Here is an 18,503-nt window from a genome sequence, read left to right on the forward strand (position 1 = left end):
AAAGTGTTCCCATGCGACCATGCTTCTGCCTAGCAAGTAAACGAATCAAGTGATTTGTTAACTTGAGACAAGCCCTAAAGCTGAGAAGCAAAGTTTAGCTTGGGCATCCCGATTCCAATGCCTGTCTGGGGTCCCCATGACGTCCCGGGAAGCAACTGGGACAGACTGTGACGTGCCAGAGGGACTCTGCTGCACTCAGTAGCTATCAAGTCCCTTGCAGTTACCTGTATTTTGAACTGCGTGGGGGTCCTGCTTATTCTCACCTGCCCTGGAAGGGGAAGGCAGCTGTGTTGCTGTCAGGATTAGGAGTTTTTCACATTTCTAGCCTAACTTTATTCTAGAACATTTTACAGTTGATTATTATTGTTCCAGAATTGACTTTGAGTTTAAATAGTTTGGGTTTTGTCCCTGGTGCTTGACCTCTTGATACAGTTACAGCTTTTTTAGTTCCTATCCTAGCGTGGACCCTGCATTTTCCTGATCACTGAATAGCATTTCTATGTACATGTTCCAAATTGACTTATCTTGCACGGGGATGACCAAGACAATTAACCTGTCTCAGAGACACAAGCAGTGCTTTTGAGGCTCATGTTAACACTTCCACCGTGGAGGTGTGCTGGAATCTGCCTGTTTGATGAAGCCAGAAAAGGGCTTATACAAAGACAACTGCTGAGACAGTCAACTTTTTTTTTTTTTTTTTCCTCCACTCTTACTAGAGCACACTTCTGTAATCCAGGCTCACCAGCAAATGCATACTCCAGGAGCCCTCTGCCTTTATTTACACTGATTGTTCGCGCTACTGAGACAGAGCTTTAGTCAGAACTAAAGATGCCACTCTTCTTCCGTAAGAAGAAACCCAGCGATGATGCTCGGAAGCGCCTTGAATACCAAATGTGCCTGGTAAGCAATGCTGAGGTCTTTTCTGTTCTCCGTGTCGAGTCCTGGATGCTAGGTGAATTGGTACGTCCCCTGCATTACCAATAATCACGTTACTGATCTCACTGAGACAGCAGGTTGCCTTCCTAGTGTACATCAGAGAATTCCTGCTTTCCTCTTCTCCCTTTGCTCTCCCATCCACAGGTCCCTTTCGTGCCACTTGCATCCCTCTCTGCTGATGTGGTTCCATGTAACATCCTCCACCCCACCCCACCTGCCAGCCTGCATATGGGACCCCATCCCTCATTTCTCCTCCATGCCCCTTCACTCTTACAGATCTCCCAGGTTTTTTTCCTACCAGGGAAACTGTGACATCCCCTTTCCCATCATAATTGCCTTTCTTTGTGCTCTTCTTTTGCTTCTTATTATTTTGTTTCTTCCTGGCATTCAGAGGATTAACTTGTTAGATGCCACTGTTTGTTTTCCTGGACTAGAATATGGCCAGGATCTCCTGAGGTGGATCCTCAGCAGGTTGCTGTCATGCCAGTGAGGTCGGCAGAACTACTTGCCTTGCAGCAGCTGCAGATTTAAAGATGGTTTTCTGAAAGCAATCTTCTTTTGAGTTATTTCACCTGTTCTGCTGTAGGAGCTGTGGACCAGTGCTGGCATAGGGATCTGCTGTGCTCTCCCAGAGAGGCACCTGCATTTTAAAGTGACAAAATTATGCCTGTTGGATGTCTGTAAGATATTTTGGAAAGGAAGGTTTTGTTATGTACCAATAATGAATTTATTCAGTTGGAGGCTTTTTGTTCAGCTTCTGTGGGTCTGGGGAGGGATAGCTTAATCTGACTGTTCTAGGATTAGTTCTTTATTGCATGGGCTTAGTTTAGGGTCAGATGTCTGATTCTGAAGACTTAGCAGAGGCACTAACACAAACAGGTTTTATTGCCCCATACAGTATCTTTTATTTAAGAAAATAATTCCAGAGATGCAATGCTGCTCACAGGGAAGTTCGTCTAGTTTCATTGCTGTTAGCAACTGCATTGGATATAGTTGATTTGAACATGGAAAACCAATTTTTGTACAGAAGCAGAGAGTCCTTGCTCCTTCTTACACAGCAGAGCTGGCTCTGCAGGTCCCATGGAAGCAAAAAGGCAATAGTAGATTATTTTGGTTTCTGTGTACAGTTCAGAAGAAAGTCAGTCTGCTGGGTGAGACATGCCAATGACACAGGCTGGGATGGCACTGCTGTTGTCCCTAGGAAGTGCCTCTCTTGAGAACCCATCATTTCCTTCCCATATCCTTTCAGTTAAAATTGCAGAATTAGGATGTGCTTTGGTGTTTAGTGCAGAAATTATTTATTGCACCAAAAGGGTTTTTCTGCAGTGTGGTTTCCCAGTTGCTTTTTCTTGCTGCATTTGTAGCAGCACACCCTTTGCTTCGATCTTCATCACTGAAATATATAGCTGTGGCAGAGAACTGTAATTGCATTTCCAAGGGACGGGCCAGTTGAATAGTTTAGTTGACATGCAGCAAGAGGCCATGTATTTCTCTATGGTCTAATTCTCTGGGTGTGTATCTTCTCTCTCCAGGCAAAAGAAGCTGGTGCTGATGACATTCTTGACATATCCAAATGTGAACTCTCAGAGGTACGTTCCCTACAGCTTCCAGTATTAGCTTACAGGTCTGAGTTCTCTGCCTCTTCTTACCAGCTGTCAGACTTGGTACCAAGTCTATGAGGCTTGAGACAGAAATGGCCTTGTCACTGGTCTGCTTCTTCCTGTGTCTGCTGAGCTCTGGCTTTCAGGTGAGGGCTGCTTCTGCTTTTTTTGTTTTGTTTTTGTTTTTTTTTTTTTTTTTTTTTGTTTTTTTTTTTTTTTTGTTTTGTTTTTTTGTTTTTTTGTTTTTTTGTGGGAGATTGCCTGTCCTACCTGATCCACAACATTTCCGGCCTGTGAATCTTTTTTCATTTGACAAGATAGGAAGGGCAGAGTGGTCTCATACCCTCCACCAGCACCTTGATAAGACCCTATTTTGGGACCTCATGGCCTAATTTTGCAAGTCATAAGGGAATTTGTTTGCCAAAGGCTGACTGTTTCTAATCTTAGAGCTACAAAGTCTGCCACCTGTGCTTATTTTTCTGTGTAAGTGAAAATCCCTGGTTCCAGGCTGGTGGTTAAGGATGGCAATCTTACTTTGAGCTTGGCTTCTTTTATGGCAGCCAACTAAATTGGAAACAAGCTGTCTGCTGGAGTGTGAGTGGTTAGTGACAGATTGCCAGGCTTTCAGAGGAGACACAATTTTTCATTCTGGCAGCCAGGCAATCCTGTTAAGCAGAAGCCTGTTTCTATTTCACTTTCAGTTTTTATTAATTGTCCTGTGTTTCTAAAACACTTTGGTACCTGTGTAACCATTTGTCACAGCTTTTTGGCCTTTTCCAAACAAGCTAATAGATACTGCACTGCTCTTTGGGGAGAGATTTGGGACCATGCCAGAGAGGATAGCTGTCTACTGTGCAGTATGAAATGGCTTTGCTGGGACTTTGGGATGTTTTGTTCCAAGATCAGAATCCAACAGCATCTTGTGTGTAGGTTTGCGAGCTGTGTGGGACAGTCAGCGAGCCAGTCTGGGTGAAAGGGTGGCAGACAGAAGATGCACACTGAGCCAGCTCCATTTATAGCTGCAGCTGGTCTTGGATCCCCAGCGGCTCCTTTTGGATGGGTACCATAAAATTCTGTCTTGCTTGTCTTCTTTTTAGCCTTTGCAATTTCAATAAATAAAGTGAGCCATCAGTTTGGTCTTCAAATTAACTTGGGACAACAGTTTGGCCAATGCCAGTTCCATGCTGCAGAGCAGGCCATGGTGGTCAGAGCCTTGGCTGGCATGGGTCTGAATTTGCTGGAACATCCCTTTCTTGACTGCCCCTCTCCTGCAGAGCCTAGCACATGCGAGGACACTGGGTGCTGCCTGTTGCTCACCTTTCTCACTTAGTCCACTGCAGCGTGTTTACTGAGGCTGCAAAACCATAGAATACATTTCTGCAATGACTAACTGAAAATATGCCTGAACTCTTGAGTCATCTGTACACAGAATATTAAATCATGCAAGACTTGGATTTCTGCCTAAACCTCAGTCTGTTCAGTGCTGTGCACGACACTGTCATTGTGGAGAGCTGTTGCAAGCTGTTTAAATGGAAACTAATTGGGAAGTACTGGCATCCTGGGCCAAAACCAGGGACCAGTAATTTTAAGTATCACTTGCATTTTCATTAAAGTTAATTATTCACACTTTACAGGTGGATACTGTAGAAGTGCTGACAAAGATTCTTGAGAAGTCTGACACGACTATTTTTTAATTGTTTTTAGGTTCCTTATGGGGCCTTTGCAACTTGTAAGGTCTTGCAAAAAAAGGTAAGGTTGCAATCAGAAATTATTAGATAATTCTGTTGTTATGCTTGAGTATTATTGTTGTGTTTGAAATTACCGTATGTGGTTGGTTGTGTTCCTTCTTCTGAAGTTTGCTTGTAATGAATTTGGCCACTTGTACAATACTACATAGAGAGCAATTAGACTAGGACTAATCCTGTCTGTGTGCTTTAGAGCTAACTTCTGTCATGAAAGATGAGGTGACTGTTTCTATCTTAGCCTATCTAATGATATCTCTCATGTGAGTAATAGGGCTCTTGTTTAGATCTCATGTTAAATGTTTGACCTTCTGTGAAAATCCATTTATTATTTTATTAACTTGTATGATATGAATAAGCTAATTAAGTTCTTATACAGCTTCCACAATTAATTCTCAACAAACATGTTCTAGACAGCAGTGTCTCTTGTGCTCATGTTTCAGTGGGATTTTTCCTCCTCAGGTGCTGATTATTCATACAAATAATCTGACATCTTTAGTTCCAAAGTCCTGCAGCCTCCTGAGTCTCATAACCTTGAAGGTAACTGTGATTCTTAACAGTTAATCTGCAGCCTATTTTCCTTGCATTCTAGCTGCATTAAAGCACACTAGCCCAACTATATCCCTTCTGTCTGACCGTCTTTGCCAACTATCAGTAACGAGGTGTGAAACTTGCCTTTCCTCGGTTTACCTCCCAGGTAGACAGTTAGGGGTCACTGAGTGGTCTGTATAAAATCATAATCAGTCCCAGGACTCATTTATCCTCTTCATAATCCCACACTTCCCCCCTCAACAGCCTCTCACGGCAGTGGTCAGGCAGGGCTGTGTGTGTTATGGGGTAGATCCATCTCTCTTTTGCACTTGTGGGTCATTTGAATGTGAAGAAAACTGGTGATGGGTGATCGTGTGTGATGGGGCTGTATCACTGTACCTGTCATATAAATGCTGAGGGCTCTCAGCTCCACCACCCTTGTGCTGTGGTTCCACAAGAGGCAGAATCACTCCAGCAGCTCACCTCTCTCTGTGGAGGAAGGTCTCTGGGCATAGTCCTGCCCTCTCCCTGTGCCAGCACTGGTGCTGGAGCAGTTTGGCTTACTGAGCCTGCAGAAAATGTCTTTTTCAGTTGGCTCATTCAGTTTTGTGGAACTGCTCCCTTGGTGTCACTGCTCTTTCTAGTATTTTGTTTGTTCATTGACGTATAGAGGCTTGAGTTTTCAAAAGGCCTACAAGAATTAAGTGCCTCTGTCTCCTTGAAAACTTAAGCCTCTTTTCAAAGCCCCATTGGAGGGGAAGTAATTTTCATTACTAGATAATGACCTTTGATTCTTGCACCGTGACTTCTTTTCCCAACCTAGTTTGGTGAAATCATCTACTCTTCCAGGTTCTAGACCTGCATGACAACCAGCTGGCATTGCTTCCTGCTGATATTGGTCAGCTGACATCTCTTCAGGTAAAAGATTTACAGCTGCATCCCAAGTGTCTGCAAAGGGTGTGTTACAGGACAGCAAGAATATGGGGTTACTGCCATTTGTTTTATAATTAATCACAACTTAAATAATGGTGCTCATATTAGTAGATCTATCTCATTGACTTGACTGTTGCTGTCGACCTGGCTTGTTGGAGAGGGATTGCAGAGGAGCAGGAGAAGAGCAGACAGGCTGAATGCCGTAGTCCCAGCTTAGTGCAAGGGCTGTCAGTCCAATTGGCCACTGCCAAGCAGAGCTGGAGCTTCCAGTCTCGTAGATTTCCCAAAATATTCAGGTTTTACTATTCCCCCTGGTGCGCTTATGTTGAGAACTCAGCGCAGCATGTCATCGTGCATGCTGAGCGTCCCCTCTGCTCGGGGGGCAGCTTCAGGTTCAGTCACTGCTCTGCTGCGGGAGCCGGGGCGGGGGAGTGCTGCCCTGGAGGGGAGGACACTCTGCTTCCCAGTTCCTGCATCCGGGTCCAGCACCTGCTGCTGCTGTTGGTGGTGAGCAGGGTTTCTCACTGCATGTGGTATCTAGATGCACCCAGTATGCAGGGCTTCTGGAAAATAGTTTTTTTTCTTTAGCCCAGAAAGTATTGTGCAAAACCAATTTCAAGCTGTCCTTCTGGGCCTAAAGGTGGTCCCGACAGCATAGATGTGTGGAGGATCTGAGACTTGTATAAGGAGTATCTTGAATATCTTTTCTGTTGATATCCTTAGGTCCTAAACCTTGAAAGGAACCTTTTAAAATGTCTTCCACAATCTATAGGAGACCTTGCACAGCTCCAGATGCTCAATGTGAAAGGTATGGCATGTGTTTCTTGTTGGTGCTCTGGGCAAAGCACCATTTATTATCTAGCTCGTGCTGAGCTGCCTTAGTAATTATTCTTTCAACCAAAGCAAGCACCAAATGGTTTACACTACAGATACTAAGGAAGAACACAAAAAAGGTTTTAATTCAAATAATTGGCAAGGCAGGAGAAATCTAAGCTGAAAATGATTCCTAAAAATTCCCCAAGTTATTAGGAGGAACTAGGGTTGTTCTGCTACTTCTTAGCAAACGGACACACTGTCTGCCTTGGTTCCCTGCTGTGTGCTTCAGCTTGTGGCTCTTGGGTCAGACTTGCTCCGATTGATGTTTTCATTCAGCCCGTTGCCTCTTCTCAAAGGAGAGGTTGTTGGGTCATCGTGCCCCATCTCAACAGCTGAGAGCTTATTTGTGTGCCTGCACGTGGGCAGCATTTCAGAGCCCCAGCTGCCTCATTCCTGTGGTGAGGAGTGCTGAAGGCACACATCTTCCTCTGGGAGCATGAGAGCCACCTCGAGCTGGGAGTACTGTGTGTGCCCTACAAGAGGAGTCCCAGGCCAGGGCTTGTATCCCTCTGCATAATGATTTAGACCAACCTAAGAAGTCTGTCCATGCAGATTCAAGTGAAAGAAGGATAGTGTGTCTTTGGTAGAAGCAGTTCAGTAAAGCAAGCAGAGCAGTCAGCTTGGATAAGCTGATTTACAGTTAAATCCACTGACACCCGGAGCTCAGTCCTGTAAGTCTGTGTAGTCCTGCCAGGTTTTCACAACCCTAACACAAAGGCCACAACCGTACCTTTTTTCAAGACTCCTGGGCATTTTCCAGATATGCAGTGCCATGAACTTGGGAGAAAAAGGAGGCTTTGTTACAGGGAGCTGTTGCTGAAACAGAAGGGGATGGAGGGTGAGGAACTTGGAGGTACAGCTCAGTTCGTTGCCATATCTGTCTGCAGCACCTGGCCTGTGACCCTAGATGTGCAGTGCCACACTCAGTCCCCTTTCTTCCATCTCTGGTACTTGCAGTGAAGGGAAGAAGGCTCCATGTTACAAATATCCTGATAAAGAGCTCAGATCCAGCCTGCAGCAGTGGCCTCAGCTGAGAACGTCATTTCAGCATGAGGAACCACTGCTGGATCCCTGCACTGGGGCTGTGTGCAAGTAGATCGTGATCCCCGTTTGCCTCGCTGGGTGATGGCAGCCTTTGGAGTCCCTGTGTGACCCGTGACTGCCTCGTCCCTGTAGTAGAGTATAGAAAATGAGTCATAAGTGTGATTATGGTTTGGTGTTCCAGCAGATGAACTTGCTGGGTCCAGCTTTGGAAAACTTATGTGTTACTAAATGACTTTTCTCTCTCTCTAGGTAACAAGCTGAAGGACCTGCCTGCTACTGTGAGTGGCTTGCGGAGTTTGCGCACTCTGGATATCAGTGAGAACGTGCTGCAAGAACTGCCGCGGGTGCTGGCTCACATCCGCACGCTGCAGGTACGCAGCCAGCCAACCGTGTCTGTCTATCCTCTTTGCAGGCTGTTTGTTCTGCTGCAGGCTGCTTCCCTTCCTACTTGATCAATACAATAATAAACTTAGCATAGAAAGTGAATTGTTAGACCTTGGGCAGGACCCACTGTGGGGGATTGTAACAAGGCTGTATGTGGTTCATGGTGTCCAAAATAGCTTTTGCATACCCTTCCTGCTTTTGATCTTTTCTTATCACTTTTTGCTATGGCTTAATCATGACAAAAATAATCCACAGGGAGTGAACCCTCAGGTATTTTCTGCCAGGGCTGTCTCTCTGAGAGCACCAACTGTGCCTGTGGGCTCAGGTTGACTCAGCTGCTTTCCACCAAGGCTGATTCTAAATGAGCAGATGGGATATTTCCGATGAGGTTTTTGCCTCTTGCCTTAACAGATCTCTGACTCATTGTCAGCCTCCACAGATTTCTGGCTCCCTGGAGTGCACATTCAAAATGGGACAAGCATCAAGATTTTTATGGATGTGTTACCTACTGGCTGCCAAACTTGTCAGTACTAACCTGTGCAAATGTCAGGCAACAGGGCTGACTCAGACACCAGCATGGAGGATGCGGATAAATGCTCTCCTGTCTCGAACACACAACATTAGGCTTCGCTTCTCTTGTGGGCAGTCTCTGAGATGAGTGATCTGTGCAGCTTGCTCACTTGTGCTTTATAAGATTAATCCTTTCTGGGCATTCCTGCTGTGCCCTTCTCTACAGAAGGATACATTAGATCCTTTTGGTGGCCACAGTAGAACAAAACAGCAAGTGGTTCTTCTGCTTGTTCTTACTGGTACCCCTCTTCTCTCGGTGTCCTTGGTATCACCACCCCTCACATGCATCATGCTTAAAGGCTCCAGCATGCAGAAATTAGTACAAAATTTCTGTAGTTGAGAAGTGCTGTGCCCTCTTGTGCTTAAACACAAAGTAGACATGTCTGCATGAGTGAGATGTTCCACTGAAGGACCAGCTCAGAAGCTCCCAAATAAGAGGCAGTGGACCCACCTCTGAAAGGAATCAAATACCCAACAGAAATTCAATACAAATTTGTATTTATGGCGGAATTTAGGGTAACATGCAATTATCATTCTATAAGTGAAATTTTGGGGAGCTGCAAGGATAACTGCAGTCAGACTCTGGCTGGGCCACCAGAATAACCTGCAGCTCTGTGTGTTCTCTTTTGGAGACGCTGACCTTGGATGCTTCTTCCATGACCTACCCATCACCTGATATTTGCAGTGCAGGTACAGAGTCCATTCAGCAGTTCCTCTGCAAAGGTAAGCAAGAACAGTCTGGATGGTAGTGAGAATTTGAGGGACTCTGCTGTGCTCTCATTAGGTGCCTTGGCATGTTCAAAGATTGCATTAATGAAGGACAAGCATTGGGTTGGCTCTGATTGAGGTGGCTTCTGATGCTCTGCATGTGTGGCAGGCTGGTCGGTGAGTTATGTGTCTTTGCTGGTGGACCGCAAAACCGGGGTCCTTCCTTGAGACTTGGTTCTTACGATCACACTGAAATTTATAATGGTTTTGTTAAAACACCAGAATAGCTGAGTAAGAGACTGAGTGACCGTAAGAAGTCATTGCATCTCCCTGTGATTTTCTTTTCTTGCTTGTATTTTCTCAAGTGGGAGGATTAGTTATTGTCCAGGTATAGCTGACTTGGGGCAAGAAGGTAGACTCAGTAGTCACTCAAGGTCCCTTCTACCCTCATTTTCTATGAAAACGACTTGGGGGGCTGCAGGCTGATGGTTTGTTAAGAGAAAGATGAAACCAGATGGAAAATTCAGAGCACAAAGGTAACGTACTGTGAGTTTGTAAACACTGAGTTTAGTACAGACAGGAAGGTTTGGAAGAGGTTTTATGCAGGGGAAGTGCCTTGCCAGACATTGTGCTAATCCCTGAAATAAAAGGACAGTCAGAACTCATTGTGGTAGGGGCAGTAACATTTGCAGCCCTGCAGAAGTCAACATGTCTGTACCCGTGTGAAGGAAGCTTTTCTCTCTGAGCAGGTTAACTTTGATCATCTTCCTGGTGGGAATGGAGTGGCATTATCTCCTCTCAGAGCTTCTTGTTAAGCATCCCTGAGCTGAAGGAGCTCTTTTGTGTCTCACTGGGCTGTGTATGGGGAGAGGGAGCACAGTTGGAAGCAGTCTCACACCCCAGCCAGCCCTCAGCCGTGCTGCCAAGGAGGTCTTTAAGCACCAAATGTTCTTGTTTTGTGTCTGATATCTTCCAGAGTGTGGAATTGCGTACTACCCTCCCTCACAGTATCTGCTCCCCACGCTGGAGAGTGATGGAGGAGGAACACCAGTGGATGGGGTGGACAGGGCAGTGCAGAAGTACTTGGAGGAGGAGAGTGAGTGGCAGGTGAGCCTCCACTGCATGTGAAGTTGCGTGAGAGGGTTTTGGATTTGTCTCTCCACCTCATCAGTGGATCTCACAGCTCTTAGCACATCATCCCTCGTCACCTTCCCTGCCATGAGATGTGTCTTTTAGGATCAAGAGAGCATCAGTGCACAGAAGCAGGCATAGCAGTGTGGGTGTGGGTGGGTCATCTCCTCCCCAGCAGTCGGGGATGGTGTTACCACTTCTGACTCCTGGAACACCCATCGTAAAGGACTGTCTCTGTCCTTGAAAGCAATGATGCAGTCAGGGGACAGGGGTGACAGTATGACACAGTGTGTGCAGCATAGTAACACACGTGTTTTTTGGGGGGAACAGCAAACTGCAGAAGAACCTTGTGATTCCCAGCCAAGTGTTAGGCATGTCCAGCCCTACCTGGGAAAGGAGAGGCTAGGCATGTAATTATGATAAGCTGTGCTGTTGTGATATTCCTGTGCTGTTTGGCAAGTACAGAGTAAATGTCTTTGACCCTGGAGAAGCATGAATGACTGGACTTTGTGGCTATGTTAATCTTCTTGTGCCTTTGGTTGATGTCTTTACTCAGTTAGAGGAAGATATAATGTGGGCTAATATGTACAAAAAATTGCTCCTGGGAGTAAATGTCTGCTGATATTGCTTATTTTTCAGAACAGATTCTTGGATTATGAGAAGCGGAAGGTAAGGATGAACCCCTGCAAATGCTTTGTCTGCGGAACAGCTCCGCTTTTTTTTCTTGTTTTTCCTCCCTTTATCCAGTTTCTCAGCCAAAATTGAATGTTTTGAGAACAGAGTTCTTGCAGAAAAGCCCCCAGAGCTGCTCACTCCTCACTGGAGAAGACAAGTGGGAGCATGGGGGAATCTGTGGCTGACTTGTCTGACACACACAGCTGATGAGCTGCAGTCTCTCTTGTGAGCAAGTGGTTCCAGTTTAAATCAGCCTGTGTTTGCAGAGTTGGATCTGGGGGCTTTCGCACCAGGTGACTTTTTTCTTGCTTCTCTGTGCTGAAAGCTCAGTTTGTTTTTTACATGATGTGGGCAGACATGTGTGAGCAGCCCATGCACAGACTGCTCAGTGGATCCCTGCCCCAAACTCCAGCCTCGCCGTGACTCCTACCTTGGCCCTTTGGCTCATAGTGCCACCATTTGTGCTACCTCCCAGTGTTCCTTGTTTATGTCCTCCATTCCCCTCACCTTACTGCATTTTTGTTTGCTCTTTTTATTTCACTGGTCTTTGTCTCTTCCCTGTGCAAGGCTCACTTTTAAATAATCAGAAGCTTCTGTCGTGCAGTTCACCTCTCCCCTTAGCTAGAGCTGCTTGTAGCTGGCTGCTGCCTTCACTCTGTTGTCTTCAGACAAGGGAGTCCCTTGCCATCTGGAATTGAACACAACCTTAATTTTGGGCTTCCCTCCAGGTGTTTGTATTGGCTGTTTCAGTTGTATGGGCTGATGCCCAGGGACTTGGGCTTCATGACTCTGAAATGAGTTGTGGGGAGTTTGGAGACTGTCATAAAGAGAGCAGCAGCTCTGCTTCACAATTTTTGGGTTCAAGGAGAGAATATTTCTATCTCCTAGTCAAGCCTCCTGTTCTTGCAAGGAGCAGAGCCAGTATTCTACTGATTCTAGCGTTCATCTTTCTTCTTGCTCCTCTCAGGAAAAAAAAATGCAGGAGAAGCTGGAATTTGAGCGGCGCCTGAACATGGGGCAAAGAGAACATGCTCTGCTTGTTCATCAGATCAACAGTCAGAAGGATGAGATACTGCAGACAGTGAGAGAGGTGGGTCTCCTCTGGGCAGGCCCCATACAAGACACTGCCTTTCCTAAACTGACCACTTCCTCCTTTGGCTCTCTCTTGCTTTGGCCTAGGACCAGATGAGGCTGGAGGAGGGTCTGACAAAGCACCAGCGATCTTTGGAGGAGGAGCGCCTGAAGCTGCTGCAGCAGTTGAAGCAAGCAGAGCAAGGCATTGCCAGCCGTATCCAGAAGCTGCTAGAGGACAACCAGAGGTAGGGTCCCAGGGTCTTGCAGTGATCTCTGTCCCTCAGGGGCTCGTGTTATTTTGTTCCATTCTGAGTGGTTCATTTTGCCCTTTCTGGGTGTTACGGAACTGATCAGGATCGATGTCTGTAGGCGGTGCCGTAGCTGTTGAACTGCTGAAGTCCCATTTAAAGGAAATGGAATTTGAGACCTTAAAAAATTGCATTTCACATATATGTGTGCTGTTGGAGTTTTGCAGTGCTGTGGAAAAATTTTGAATTCCTCATGGAAGGTGCATATTTGAAGTATTTGAAGGTACCGCTGCCTAGGTCAGCTGGATCTCCTGCTGGACTGGTGCTGACGCAAGCAAAGTTGTTTTCTACCTGCTGGGGGAATAGTTTCCTGCTCAGCTTGATGAAAACCTCCTGTTTTATCCTTTTTTAGGCAAAAACAAAGTTCAGACATTCTGAAATCCTTGGAGAATGAGAGGTGAGTCTCCTTGAAATAAGGTCTTCTAGAAAAGGGGCAAGAAGCTGGGAAGAGGGCTGGGACCTTCCTTTCAGAGTCACCAATCTGAATCCACCTTAAGTTGGGTGAGGTTCATCTCATACCTGCAGCTGGTTCTGGTCACTGTTGGAGGCAAGACACTGGACTAGATGTGCCTGGTCCTACCCAGTCTGGCAAAGCTAATGGGGTGGTGATTTTACTTCTTTTTCATCTCTCATTGGTCCTAGCTAAGGAGTTTGGGAACAAACCCCTGTACTGCGCTACCAAGGACCAACAGGAATCCTGTATCTGTCAGAAAGCAAGGCATTTATGAAGATGGTCCAGTAATGTGTACAGGCTAGGAGGGATATGTTGAAAGCAACACTGCCATTCAGCTAACACTCTGAGCTAGCTTTGGCACCAAAAGTGGTTGTCCCCAAATCTCCCCTGCCTATATGCTGTCCAGACAACTTTTTGTGCTGTGGCTCAGTAAACTGGATGGGGGCACTGGCTGAAAATAATCCCTTTGTATGTCAGGTAGTTTTCCAGTCACACCAGTTCCTGATCTTTTAAGTGGCGTTGTGTGTGTGTTTGTGCTGGGAGAAGGACAGGAGAGGTGGGAATGGAGGCCACACTGCTGCTTTCAGTGGCACTGCTCACTTAGGTCAGCTTTAAAGTGCTCGTCAAGCCTCAGGAGAAAGGAAAGCAAAAAAATGGGGCTGCCACTGTGTTTGGTGAGAATGTATGCACATTGTATAGATGTTCTGCTTCTCAGATCAGCTGTCCAATCTAAGAAGCAATTGTCCCCGTGGTTTTGAGCAAAATTTATGTTGTCTCCCATAGACTTAGAAGTTCCTTACTGAGGAATCACGGAGACTTCTGTGTCTCTGATAAGCACATGGCTTTCCTGAGCAGGGTGAATCTGCCCAGCCTTTAGGCTCTGAGCAGTGTGTGTGGAGGAGAAGTGAGATAGTGCTTGTTTGAAGGAGTGGCTGAATTGTTCTTGTTTGTTTGGCAGAATAAGGATGGAACAGCTGATGGCAATAACACAGGAGGAGACAGAGCATCTACGCAGAAGGGAAGTGGCCTGTAAGTCCAGACAACTCTTTGGGGTGGTAAAGTGCAAGAAGGACTTGGTTCCTCTGGACATGCACTGAATAGGTGACAACCACGTGGGAGATGCTCCGTCAGGCACACATTCTTGCTCTGTTGCTTGGTGCAGCAGGGCAGAGCTGCAGGGGGTGGCATTGCACATGTACCATAGCTGATCCACTGCTTCCACCGTCAGCAAGCTGCTGGTTCTCCCTGAGGTGCAAGCTGTGCTTCCTGTATCGCTACAGCATGTCACACAAGGAGTTTGTGAGACTGGATGTAAGCACACAAAGCGCTTTGCATTTCAGAGGTACCAAACAGATACTAACTGGTCAGGTTCATGAGGCAGGAGGCATACGGTAAACAAGAACGGTGCTAGGGAGCCTTTTCTGCTCACGATGACCATGAACAGATCTGCTGGGGTGTGTGTGTTGTCAGCCCAAGGATGGGTTACTCGCAGTAGGACGGGCAGAGCTGCAGCCCATCTGAGGGTTGGTAGGCAGTGACTGCACTCCTCTGAGCACTGAAGAGATGCAAGTGCAGGCAGAGTGAAGTTTGCTCAGCTAATTTCCCAATAAATAGCTGTGATTCTTGCAGCTGAAAGAGTCTGCTCTGAAATTAATGAAATGGAAAAAAAAGCAAGGGCAGTTTGGAAATGAGAGAAAATACTGCTAATTTCAAGTGATTGTAGAAGCAGTGGTAGATGAGTGCCTGTTCTAGACACCCGCTTCTGACACCAGCTGACAGCACTTCTGTCTCCTAGCTGCCATGCAACAAATGCTGGCTGAGAGCTACAAGAACAAGCTCGTCCAGATGACCTACGAGTCTCGTCGGCAAGATCTTGTCAACCAGGCCTGCTCCAGGTACAGCGGGAGATGTCTGGGGCTGGTGGTGCTGTTGTAAAGTCCCTGTCTCTCTGGCAGTCCCCGGTGTAATTCCCATACATACACCCAGGAGTTCCTGCAGCTGCTGGGAAGGCAGCAGGACAGCTGTGTAAGAGCAGGTGACAGTGCATTTTAAAGAAATGGTCAAACTTGATTAAATGAACCACCTTCTAACCACAAGAATAGGCGTGTTAATCGGAAGAACTATCACTTCTTTACACTCTTCATTTTACTTTATACATTCTGCTAAATATGGAGGATGAAATTAGACTGTTTTTTTAGCCAGTTCAGTGTCCAAGTCTAACACAGAACTCCTTTCCTCACCTCTCAGGGTTGTCTCAAGGATGCTGTTTGTATATACGTAGGATTTGTTGCTTTACTATGGGTACAGAGAGCATTCTGGCTCTCCATATTTACTAGAAGGTGAGAAATTTTAATCTGGCAACATTATGGCACTGAACAGAAGTGACCCCGTGTGCCTGCGACCTGCCCAACAGAGGGCAGTGGGCAGACATGGTCCTGCCTGCAAGCACAGGCAATATATGGCCACATTGTCCCGGTCTCCATCACCAGCAAACCCTTTCCAGTGCAGAATACTGATACACAATGCAAGTTCATCACCTGAGCACTTGCCGGGGCAGCTGCAGTCCCTACTTGGACTTTGAGCTGTGCACCTGCAGGCAGTTGTGCTTCTGCTCTGGCTTGGTCTGTGGTTTAGGTTTGGTTTGATTGTAGGGAAAGGAGGTTTTAAATCTGACAGCCTTCAGTAACCCTTGTTCAGTAACAAATTTCTCCATTCCTGGATTCCCTGTTGTCGGCTTTTCCTCTTGTTTGCATCAAGAGTCTCAGACACAGCAGTAACTCCATGGCAATTCCATCTTCTTGCAGCCTAGCTGAGATGGACCAGAAGTTCCAGCAAATCCTGGCTTGGCAACAGCTGGATCAGAACAAAGCCATTAGTCAGATCTTGCAGCAGGTAGGCAAGGGAGCAAACTGCTTGCAGGGGGGATCGGGGGAAGACAACTGCATGTGAAAGCAGGATGGAGAGTGGATCACAGGAGCAACAGTGACAGAGCTGGGATGCATGCAGAAGTTATTTAACACTGCGTGCTAAACTTTGAGAATCTCTGGTATTCTACCAAACTGCCTGGGATTGATGAAAGAAAAAATTACTTGATTTTTAACTAGACAGCATATTTTTAGGAAAGGCAGCAGCACAGACCATGGGAAGCGAAACTGGTCTGTGATTAATAGAGGATTTTGAGACAGAAGCCCTGTCTTTTTGTCAGGTTTCTTGGGTGGCTTGGGGCAAGCTGCCTACAGGAAGTGTTTTCAAAGCCTCTGCTCTTTCTGTACTTGAGACCTCTGCAGCTCATTTTTCAGAAGTGCTGGGCAGCCATGCCCTATTGCACAGCCTGGGTGCTCAGTGCTGCTGAAATTGAGCGGTGGGGTCATACAGAGAGCATTCAAAATGTGTGTTTGAAGAACATGAGTATAGCTTCTGTGTCTGTCTGTAAAGTGGGTTTTACGTTTTGGGACTGTGGGATCCAAGTCATGGTGTGATCAGGACACTGTTGCCCTGTCAGCACCGTTCAGGTGCTTGTACATGAGTCACTGCAAGGTAACAGGGTTTCTTAGCCCGTTTGCAGCTGCATCAACAACCTCACTAAGCAGGATTTTTCCTGTCCCTTAGATTGAGATGCAGAAAGCTGCCTTCGAAGCTCTCCAAGTGAAGAAGGATCTTATGCACAGGCAGATCAGGAACCAGGTGAGTCAGCAGCAGAGGAAAGAGCAGCCAGCTACTCAGCTCATACCGCCATTCGATGAGACACTTCTGAGGAAGATCAAAGTGCTGTGAGCACAGAGCAGGGTCTGGAGGAAATGAAGAGCTCTTGTATTGCTAAGAGCTCTGTAACAAAGCGTTGGGGCAGTATTGATTAAACTACAGTCTCCCAGCTCCATAGGAGGGTGTGTTAATGCAGGTTTTAGATTCAGGGGAGTAGTGGAATTGCCATTGCTTCGGTCATCTCAGCACCTATGTGGATGAAGTGCTGGAGAGTGGTCACTAGAGGACAGACCTGCCTTGGCTCTGTAGGGGTGGACTGCAGTTGCAACTGTGATTTCCTTCAGGTGGTGTACTTAGCAGGGCTGCTGTTTCCACATGAGTCCACTGCATCTCCATCCAGCGCATCAGAACTGCACCTTGAGCCATAAGTTCACCTTTTCTTTCCCATTCTTAGCCTGCCATTCTGAGCTCCATTCCACAGAAGGTGCAGTGCGATAGGGTGAAAGCTGAAAGTCTCAGGTTAGGGGTTGATGGATAAGCTTAAGAGCTTGGATATATTGAGTCAGTCCATGACCAGTCTCTGCGTTGTGCTGGAAGCCTGTGGATTGTGCATGGATGACCCAGGAGATGAGTCTAACAACTCTCCATTGCTTGAGCCCATCGATAAGAGCCCTGCAGTTTGCTCGCACTTGCTCTGTAAGCAAAGGGAGTTTGTTCCTTGATACCATGGTTGGACCTTTTACTACCGAAATCCAGCCCAGCCCACCAGCATCCCGCGCAGGCAGTGAAGGGGCAGGAGCTGTGGGTGCTGCTGGCTGCAGAGCCCCCGTGTCGGCGTTTCATGGTCAGTGGCACACACTGAGCAGTGGCCTGGGGATGGTAGTTGGCCTGGCAGATTGGTGAGCTGGGGCTCTCATCTTGGCTTTGCTGTGGGATCCTGGGCAACTCACTTCACCTCTCTGTGTCTCAGTTGCCCCACCTGAAAGAGCACATATCATTATGGGATTTGCCGGAGCATCTAGGAGGCAGGACCCTGTCCCAGTTAATGGGCAGTTTGAACGGTGGTGCTAGGAGGACTTTGACAGTCAGTTGCTGCCTTCCAGAGTGGCTGCAAAAGGCTTGGCTGAACGAACTGATTGCAGTGTGCTTCTAGACCTGAACAGAAGGTGTTCAGAGCAAAGAGATAATTAGAGAGTGGGGGTCACAGCTCCTCAGGCAGGAGATGAAAAGCAACCCTAAGAGCGTGTGTCACCAGAAGGGCACTAGCAGCTTCCCCAAACTTCTGGACGGCTCTGCAGTGCTGTCCCTCCTAGGCTAGCAGTTAGACCCCATTTTAAAAGAGGATAAATCAAAGTAATTTCAAATGTCAGTAAAAAATCTTTCATCTTCTGTTTAGATTAAATTAATAGAAACAGAGTTATTGCAGTTGACACAGCTGGAGTTAAAGAGGCAAGAACTGGACACAGAGACGCTGCAGGTATGTAGGGCTCTGGGGCTGCCCCGCCACCCTCTCTCTGCTCTGGGATCGCAAAAGCTCCACTTGCTTCTTTTGCTCCTTGCAGTTTCCAGATGGTTTTATGCTTAGTCAGAAGGGTACTTATCCACAGGATAGGATCCACAAAACCCTCTGTTGTGGTAACATGGGAACATTGCTGCTGCTCCTAAACATCTCGATGCATTGTCAGGGGAGAGACAAACGAGCCAGCCCTGATAGCAGTTGGCAGTTCCAGGTTTGCTGGGTGGGGAAGGATTTTGCGATCCAGTTGTCGGCCGTACCAGAAACACCTGCCCGCCGCGCACTGCATGGCTTCTTACATTGTTGTGTTGTGTTTTG

The 18,503-nt window shown here is 46.7% G+C and overlaps 1 protein-coding gene across 5 annotated transcripts in view; it reads left to right on the top strand.

The window, feature by feature from the left end:
- Window positions 1-18,503, top strand: part of LRSAM1 (leucine rich repeat and sterile alpha motif containing 1) — a 28,244-nt gene that overhangs the window by 3,645 nt on the left and 6,096 nt on the right. For 4 of the 5 annotated variants that reach the window (XM_042786531.1, XM_042786530.1, XM_042786533.1 and 1 more), the window contains 18 exons: window positions 717-900; window positions 2,469-2,525; window positions 4,242-4,286; window positions 4,742-4,819; window positions 5,660-5,728; window positions 6,467-6,551; window positions 7,913-8,034; window positions 9,250-9,340; window positions 10,302-10,432; window positions 11,096-11,125; window positions 12,099-12,221; window positions 12,311-12,450; window positions 12,866-12,910; window positions 13,926-13,996; window positions 14,763-14,862; window positions 15,772-15,859; window positions 16,577-16,651; window positions 18,066-18,146. In XM_042786531.1, coding sequence (XP_042642465.1) covers window positions 829-900; window positions 2,469-2,525; window positions 4,242-4,286; window positions 4,742-4,819; window positions 5,660-5,728; window positions 6,467-6,551; window positions 7,913-8,034; window positions 9,250-9,340; window positions 10,302-10,432; window positions 11,096-11,125; window positions 12,099-12,221; window positions 12,311-12,450; window positions 12,866-12,910; window positions 13,926-13,996; window positions 14,763-14,862; window positions 15,772-15,859; window positions 16,577-16,651; window positions 18,066-18,146 — 1,503 coding nt within the window. In that variant the 5' untranslated portion in view covers window positions 717-828. The remainder of the gene's footprint in view (window positions 1-716; window positions 901-2,468; window positions 2,526-4,241; window positions 4,287-4,741; window positions 4,820-5,659; window positions 5,729-6,466; window positions 6,552-7,912; window positions 8,035-9,249; window positions 9,341-10,301; window positions 10,433-11,095; window positions 11,126-12,098; window positions 12,222-12,310; window positions 12,451-12,865; window positions 12,911-13,925; window positions 13,997-14,762; window positions 14,863-15,771; window positions 15,860-16,576; window positions 16,652-18,065; window positions 18,147-18,503) is intronic. The other variant, XM_042786534.1, reaches the window with a different exon arrangement.

Source organism: Tyto alba, unplaced genomic scaffold (assembly GCF_018691265.1).
Source record: "Tyto alba isolate M040663 unplaced genomic scaffold, T.alba_DEE_v4.0 Super-Scaffold_11, whole genome shotgun sequence".
Taxonomy (NCBI): domain Eukaryota; kingdom Metazoa; phylum Chordata; class Aves; order Strigiformes; family Tytonidae; genus Tyto; species Tyto alba.